Here is an 8,781-nt window from a genome sequence, read left to right as displayed (position 1 = left end):
CTCCTAATTCCCCCTACTTTCCAGGGCAGGAAGCAAGTCTTGACTGACTCAGTATTCCCAGAAAACCAATAGTAGGATGGTCCTCAGGACAAACTCTGAACAGATTGCTGGGCTTTTATTAGGAGGGGCTGGAGGTTGTTACACCAGGGCGAGAGCGGGTGTTCTAGGAAGACACCTTTTGGTCAAATGTGGCAGGCGTTGGCTTCCTCGCCTATGAAAGCAGGGTCAGTAGTAAGGTCGTTACTTTTGGAATATGATTCAGATTATATAAAATGTTGCCCAGACCCCAAATATTAGTTCCATAAACAGAAGACTAAGAAAGATGATCCTGGCCGGGTATGGTGGCGCACGCCTTTAATCCCAGCACTCACTCGGGAGGCAGAGGCAGTCGAACTTCTAAATTCGAGGCCAGCCTGGTCTACAGAGTGAGTTCCAGGACAGCCAGGGCTACACAGAGAAACCCTGACTTGAAAAACAAAAACAAACAAACAAACAAAAAAAGAAACGAAGAAAGAGAGAAAGAAAGAAAGAAAGAAAGAAAAAAAGAAAGAAAGATGATCCTGGAGGCACTGGGATGCTTATGGGACAATGAAGGCAGGATCAACCTTATTAACAAGCAGTAGGTACAGAATAATAAAAGAATAATAAAAAGAATGGGCGTTTCTGGCAGATACTTAGTGAATCTGTGTAAATAACGAAGGGCTGGTCCTGGTTTCCGAGTGACTGTCACCCTGATGGTAGATCTCAGGGCAACTCAGGGATATGAGTGACAGCTGTTGGGGGTAATTGAAAGGCTTCGTGCCTTGAAGAACTCCGGGGGACTGCAGTTCTAGCTGTGAATTCTAGTCCTAGGCGACCTGTTTTGTGTCTGTGCACCTGCCGACATGGGTCCCAACTCGGGTTCAGGCCAGCTAGGCAGGGTGCCACAGCCAGGTAGGCCACACCCTCTCTCTCTGTCTCTCTCTCACACCCGGCAGGACGCCCCGATCCTCACGGCCGGGAACAATGAGGTTCCGGCTTCTTTAAGGGAGATACCACCGCGCCGACGGGGCAGGGGACAGCATCCTCCCAGATGATCGCACCCAGGCCCGCGTCGCTGCCTGGGCCATTGTGCCACCCGCAAACACAGCCCGGTGCCTCGGAACGTAGGTGTAGCCAGACTCCCAGCACTGGCCGCGCCTCCCCACGGACCCGTCGCCCAGTCCCGCCACCAGCGAGGAAGATGCGCCGGGTATCCGGCCCCAGCGAACCGCGCGCTCCAGCCCGCCGCTCGGTAGGTCTGAAGACGGCGGGCAGCGTCGCCCGCCACGGGGCACGAGCACCACCGGCTGGGGCCAGCGGCCGCAGCATCTCTGAGGTCCCGGGACGCGCCACGCCCCCTCCCACCCCCCGCTGCGGCGGAGGGCGACCGTCCCCTGCCGCCACCCCTGCAGGGCAGCATTGGTCCGCTCTGCGGCGCGCACACCGCTGGAGCCGCTCGGCCGTGCGCCGCGCCCGGGCAGCGGCGGAGCGCGACGGCCAGAGCCCGCCGAGGAGAGCGAGGCAGGCGCTCGCCCCGGCGGCAGGCGGCGCTCGGCTGGCGCACGCGCGCTACGGAAAGCCGGAGGGGGCGGGGCCCGGCGTGAGGGGGTGTGTCCGCGCACCACGGGGGCGCGCGCCGGCTTCTGACTGGAGGCCGCCGCGGCCGAGGGCGCGAGCTGCGCGATAATGGCGGCCTGCAGAGCTCACGAGAGGGAGAAGCGGCGGCGGCTGCCCTGAGGTAAACCTGGCCCTTCGCCGTGCCACGGATGCCCCGCGGTCAGAACCGACCTCCCCGCATGCGTCTCTGTCCCCACCAGGCCTGTCACGGACCTCTCAGCGGAGTCATCCCCGGGAAGGCCCGGTGCTGCGCCGGCCACCGGCCGGGGACTGCGGCCTCCCTTCCCGCCCGGGCCGCTCCCGGAGTCCGGTCCCCAGGCTGCAGCCGCCAGGAGTTGAAGCGACGGCGGGGCCCGCTCGGGGACCACGGGAGGGTCCCTCGGGGTTTCCGGGGACGGCCGCCCGGAGCGAGCTTGCTGCTTGGCCAGTGAGCGCGCCCCGGCGTCTGAGCGAGCACCGCCGGCCCGACTTGTCCCCTTCCCCGGCACCGGCAGGTGCACGGCCGAGCCGCCGGTGCCCAGCCCCGGAGGGAGCGTGGCAGGCTGGCAGGCAGGCAGGAGGGTCCGGGACGTGCCATCGTAAGGCGCCCGGGTTCTCCAAGGATGCTCCAGCAGGGCGTTCTCCAGCCAGGACCCCAAGGATTTGATAGACACCGTCCTTTCTTGTGCAGGGAGGTGTCCTTCTCTGGCAAGTGGGAGAGGGCCGGGGACCGACGCAGAGAAAAAGAGCCCCTTGGAGGTGCCTAGTAACCGGGAATCCGCACAGAGCAGGACAGAATGTCCGCCCGGTGACAGGAAAGAGCTGACACTGGGGAATCCAGTAAGCAGTTGAAGGGTAGGCGACCAATACAAGGAAGTAACGCCCAAGGCAAAACTCAGGAGCCGTCATTTTCTTTTAAATCTGGCCTATGAACTTAAAGTAGTCGTTCCGGGAGTCCCGCGTTCCCGGGACAGTCACTTTGTTTACCTAGTTGTGCAATGTCAACACAATCTTACTCTTCCTTGCCGGCGATGACAGCGACAGTGGGCGAGGGAGCATACTGCAGACTCTCCACTCAAAAGAACGTTTCTCGGTGGGGCCTGTGCTCCAGCTTGCCTTTAAATGATTTATCAAGGTAGAGGGCCCGCCCAAGAACTTTGTCAGGGACTTCCCTTTGATGTACACGATGCTCGCTCGCCCTTTGGCCAGAAAAGACCTAGAATTAAATAGCTATGCTAAACAACGATAAAAAGGTAGTTGACTTACTTCATTTTGAGGGAACAGTTCTGCAGAAACTTTATTTGTGCCCGTTTTGTAAGAAACAAATAACTAAGCATACTGGTGCAGGTCTGTAACCCTAGTTTTTGGGAGGTGGAAGCAGGAGATTAGGGTCATCCTCTGTTATATAGATGTCAAGGCTAGCCTGAGCTACCTGAGACTTTTATTTTGCAAATAAAACATAAGTAAGTGATCTTGACCACTTTTGATCCATAAAGGTTCAAAATCGAAGTCAAGGGTTTGCATTTCTAAGTGTGAGGGATTTTGTGTTTCACTGGTTTTGTTTGTTTTCTTCTCAAGACAGAGACTCTCTGTAGCCCTGGCTATCCTAGGACTCCCTCTCTAGACCAGGCTGGCCTTGAACTCAGAGATCCACCTTCCTCTGCTCCCCACATGCTGAGATTAAAGGTGTGCGCCACCACCTCTTGATGAAATTTCAATATTTTTTCAAGACAAATATATATATATATTTTCAAGACAGGGTTTCTCTGTATAGCCCTGGCTGTCCTGGAACTCACTTTGTAGACCAGGCTGGCCTCGAACTCAGAATCCGCCTACTTCTGCCTCCCGAGTGCTGGGATTAAAGCGTGTGCCACCACGCCTGGCTATATATATATTTTTTAACAATGACATTTTCAAGCAGTTAAGGATTAAATGAACTTCATATAAAGTAGCCAGGTTTGGCTATTTCACACACTTGTAATACCACCATTCTAGAGACCAAGGTAGCCAAGGCTATTGAGATGGCTCAGTGGGTAAAGTTATGTTCTGCCAAGCCTTATAGCATGAGTTCAATTTCTCATTGAGAGAAAGAGAGAGAGAACTGACTCCCACATATTGTCCTCTGACTTACACAAAACTACACACATAAACATAAAATATATAATAAAATCTTAAAAGACATGAAAGCTGTCTTGAGCTACATAATCACAAGAACCTGTCTTTTAAAAACAAGACCAGAAGCAAGGCACGGTGACATTTAATCCCAGCACTGGGGAAGCAGAGACAGGCTTATCTCTGAGTTGGAGGCCAGCCAGGGTTTCACAGTGAGATCTTGTTCAAAAAAGGAGTGGGTGGGTGGAGTCTGGAGAGAGAGTTCAATGGGTAGAACATTTGCTGAGTAAGTCTGAGGAACTGGGTTTAGATCCCTAGAACCCATGTGAAGGTAGACGTGCCTTCCTGTGGGGAGATGGGTGACAGAGACAGGGTTTCCAAAGGTCACAGGCCACTACCCCGGCATATGCCAAAGCAGTGACAGGAGAGCCAAGGTTATCTCCTAATGGGTGTGCCACGGCATGGGCATGCCTGCACTTACACACAAGTCAGGAATGATGGTACTGTAGCCATGGCTTCTAAAGCCAGCATAATTTATATATCAAACTCCGAGCCAGGAAAACTTAGCAAGACCCTGTCTCAAAGACAATAAAAACTTTAAAAATTAAAGTACTTGAAATAGTTCATGATGCATGGTAAGTGCTATTACCTTTATCATTGTTGATAGATTGGTCCAAAGCATAGCTAGATACCTTTCAAGTACCACAGAGAGCGAAACAGATGGGTAAAGCATGTGTAAGAATACAAGCCAATAGGTCCACCTAATTTCAACAGAGCACTTTGTTGATTTTTCCAGAAACCTCGGCCTTGAAGATGGTGAGTAGCCAGCCAAAGTACGATCTAATACGGGAGGTAGGCCGAGGTAGTTACGGTGTTGTGTATGAAGCAGTCATCAGAAAGACCTCTGCGAGAGTAGCCGTGAAGAAAATTCGATGCCACGCACCTGAAAATGTTGAGCTGGCTCTTCGAGAGTTCTGGGCACTAAGCAGTATCAAGAGCCAACACCCAAATGTGATTCACTTGGAAGAGTGCATCCTACAGAAAGATGGGATGGTGCAAAAGATGTCCCACGGCTCTAATTCTTCCCTTTATTTACAGGTATGTGTCACTGCATAGGAAATGGACGTAATAGTGGTCAGCAAGAGGAAGCCAAAGTGTCAGACGAACTTTTCCCTAAGATGCAGGTGTTCTGTGGCTAGGTGTGCGTAAAGGTCTGTAGAGAAAAGAGGTGTCTGCTTTAAACTTGTGCTGCGCAAGCCACCTGCTATGCCTGGTACTTAACCAGTCTGCATAGCAATAGAACAAGATGGGAACTAGAGAAGGTTTGAAACCAGCATCTAAGGTCAGTTCCTGGAAACCAGTTATTTTGAAAATAAGCGCAGAAGACAAGGAAAAACTAGCACAATCAGTAATAGCCACACCCATGATAATTGGACTTCCCTAAGTCACTGGTCTAAAAATAATAAGTCTTAGATGAGTAAATTGCTATATGCCAATCGATAGTCCTAGTACTTGGAAGGTGGAGGCAGGGGGCTGGAGAGTTCAAGGCCAGACTCAACTGTATATTGACTTAAAGACATTCCTAGGCTGAATCCTGAGCTTCAGGACAAAAGCTGTCCTCTGACCTCTACACTTGCACCGTGGTGTGCACTCATGTAAGCTTTCACACACATACACACACACACGTATTTATAAACACATACATAAAATAAGTAAATATAATTAACAATTAAAATATAATAACAACAACAAAACTGTGTTTAGGTTGGTGAAAAGGCTCAGAGGGTAAAGGAGTTGTTGCCAAGGCTGATGACCCAAGTTCAGGTCTCAGGTCCCTCGTGGTAGAAAGAAGACGTGGACTCCTGAGAAGTTGCTCTCATACCTCCATGAATGTTCCATAGTTCCCCCTACACACAAAACAAAATAAATAATTTAAAAATTTTAAAAGCTATAGTGTTTACTTTTCTAAAAGTACTTAGGTTGCCACGATAAAATCCTGGAAGTATTTCTGTCTTTTTTTCCTTTTTCGCCAGTGCTAGAGATGGAGCCTAGGGTTGGGGGCATCCTACATAAACTACATTCCCTTCCTTTAGGTTTCAGAGACTAAGGTACACAATTGCTTCAGATGGGAAAGTAAGGATATTAACACATTTGACATAGTACTAAGTCCAGATCTAGTAGCAACATAATAAGAATTGGGTTTTATTTAGTTTAAGATATGACGTACCAGACTAAAGTGATTTTTAAGTTGCCTTTTTAGTGAATCCGTTTTACCCTTTAAAGCCTCACATACGTGTATTTGATTTATGGCACTTTTTGCTGTCACAATGACTTGTAATAAAGAACCCAGCTTCCCTAGTAGCTCTCTGTTCATATGTGGTTCATTTCTGCCTTCTATGGCTTTGTACAAGTCAGAGAGGACGCTGAAGCTAGATTTGGTGTATAGGAACTCAGAAATAGGCACCTGTGTTGAAACTAAGTAAGCCTGATTTTTCTTTCTTTATTCATTTATTTTTGAGACAGATTCTCACTGTGTAGACCTGGCTAACCTGTGACTTACTATGTAGACTAGACTGACCTTGCACTTAAAGAGATCCACCTGCTTCTGCCTCTGCTGGGATTAAAAGCATATACTACCATACACCCAGCTAATTGACCATATATTTATCAATAGAATTGTATCAAAACAATATAATAAAATCAATAAACAAATCTGTAACATAATCAGAGAGTCCCTATGCATGGTCTTTATTCATAAATTTTCATTTTTTATGTTTTTCCTTGTTCTCAGTTGGAATCACTAAACCAGTTCCTAATAGCTAAAAACCCCATCCAAGAGAAAATGTAAAACTGTTACAAAGGCTCAATTTCATGCATCGGGACTTTTCACCCTCCAGTCTGTACATTTCAGATAAATGGCATAGATGGTGTAGGAACATATAATAGGGAATCTGATACATCTTAGGGCTAAAGAATTATGAACTGCTGGACATGGTGCACATACTTATAATCCTAACACATAAGACTAGAGGAGTTCATGAGTTCAAGGCTAAGCTGGGTACAGAGTGAGAGCCTATCTAGGGACTTAAAAAAGAAGAATTATCAATTATTTAAAACTTATCTAGATAAGTAGGTGGAAACTATATATTTCCCTTCTTGCAAGTCTTTATTGTATACACCTTCTAAACCACTGTCTGAATACTGTTATTTTGCATTATACAAAGCTATTTATTAAGTTTATATTTTAGGGTAAACACAGAAAAACTAAAGTCAGAAATAGCATACCTGCGTTTCCGACTCTGCACTGGCACACCATACAGCAAGGAGGTGCCTGCAGGCCGTCACCATTGCTGCCCTCTGCCAGGGAGGCAGGTGAAGGCTGTTCTTGGCTTTTCCCAGAATAACCACACGAAGTAGTAATAGTGATTAGTAATTGTAATGATGCTAATGTGAACTTACCAGTTGCTAATTCTTCAACACCTCCACTCCAGTCTTCCCCCTTTCATTGTTCTTTTTAGACACCACATAAAAATATTTAAAAGCAATATACCTCTATATTTTAGTCTTTTCATGAAGCGATGAGCTAGGTAGTTAGAAAACTCAGCTTTATTGACATATATAGAAAATGTCAGCCAGTTGGGCACTTTCCAAAATACAGCTACAAAAGTGGCATTCTGAAGTACTGAGAAAAAAAAATTTTTTTTTTTTTTAAGATTTATTTATTTATCATATGTAAGTACACTGTAGCTGTCTTCAGACACTCCAGAAGAGGGCATCAGATCTTGTTAGGGATGGTTATGAGCCACCATGTGGTTGTTGGGATTTGAACTCTGCACCTTTGGAAGAGCAGTCAGGTGCTCTTACCCACTGAGCCATCTCACCAGCCCCAATTTTTTTTTAAATTTAGGACCCACTTGCTCCAGCCCAAAGATTTATTATTATAAATAAGTACACTGTAGCTGTCTTCAGACACACCAGAAGAGGGCATCAGATCTCACTATGGATGGTTGTGAGTCACCATGTGGTTACTGGGATTTGAACTCAGGACCTTCAGAAGAGCAGTCAGTGCTCTTAACTGCTGAGCCATCTTTCCAGCCCTGAAAAAAAATTTAATGCATATATAAAAACACAGATGAAATAAAATATTCTTTTTTAAAAAGATTTATTTATTATTTTTTAAAGATTTATTTATTTATTATATGTAAGTACACTGCAGCTCTCTTTAGACACACCAGAAGAGGGCATCAGATCTTATTACAGATGGTTGTGAACCACCATGTAGTTGCTGGGATTTGAACTCAGGACCTTTCGGAGAGCAGTCAGTGCTCTTAACCGCTGAGCCATTTCTCCAGCCCGAAATAAAATATTCTTGAGGTTTTCAGTTAAAGCTGGAGACTAGGGCTTGACTGGCAGAGCAAGGCTTCCCAACCTTGCACTCAGGCCCTCTCACCAAGAAGACGTGCACAGCCCTGGGTATGTGAAACATCGACAAATCAACGTGCAATAATGAATCATAATCATATCACTTTAAAGCAACCCTTTGGTGTAAATAAAATTTTACTTTTTATTAAAGTAGAAAGCAAACAATACACTAATGAAGTGAATATACCTGTTTATTTCTACATAGAGGTAAATCTTGGACTGACAAGATGGCGCTGTGGGCAGAGGCACTCCCATGCAGACCTGACAACCTGCCTTCTATCCTTACATCCCACAGTGGCAGGAGAGTTATCCTCTGACATAATGAAACTCGTTTTTAAAAAAAGAGAATTTGGATTGAATATTTGTCACTTTAGGACAGAGCATCTTTAGCACTTTCCACAGTTGATTTGAATTTTATAAAAATCAATGGTGAGAACAGTGCTTCACAGAACTGTATTAGTACAAAATGGTAGACATATATTTAAGGCAGATTCAGAAACTGTTGGAAATTCTGCCCTAACAGTTTCCAGTGAGCCTCTTGCCTCTGTTTCTGTAGTGCTGGGATCACAGGTATGTGCTACCACCTTCAAATAGCGATCTTTCTTTCTTTCTTTCTTTTTTTTTTTTTTT

General features: G+C 46.7%; 1 protein-coding gene across 2 annotated transcripts in view; it reads left to right on the top strand.

Moving 5' to 3' along the window:
* The first annotated feature begins 1,155 nt into the window (after positions 1-1,155).
* Pdik1l (PDLIM1 interacting kinase 1 like) overlaps positions 1,156-8,781 on the top strand; it is a 14,310-nt gene continuing 6,684 nt past the window's right edge. Inside the window, exons 1-2 of one of the 2 annotated variants that reach the window (XM_029540284.1) lie at positions 1,156-1,273; positions 4,526-4,827. In XM_029540284.1, coding sequence (XP_029396144.1) covers positions 4,543-4,827 — 285 coding nt within the window. In that variant the 5' untranslated portion in view covers positions 1,156-1,273; positions 4,526-4,542. Of the gene's footprint in view, positions 1,274-1,621; positions 1,760-4,525; positions 4,828-8,781 lie in introns of those variants that run through there. The other variant, XM_021200075.2, reaches the window with a different exon arrangement.

Source organism: Mus pahari, chromosome 6 (genome assembly GCF_900095145.1).
Source record: "Mus pahari chromosome 6, PAHARI_EIJ_v1.1, whole genome shotgun sequence".
Lineage (NCBI taxonomy): Eukaryota > Metazoa > Chordata > Mammalia > Rodentia > Muridae > Mus > Mus pahari.
The sequence above is the reverse complement of the archived record's forward strand: the minus strand, read 5'-3'. Positions and strand labels throughout refer to the sequence as shown.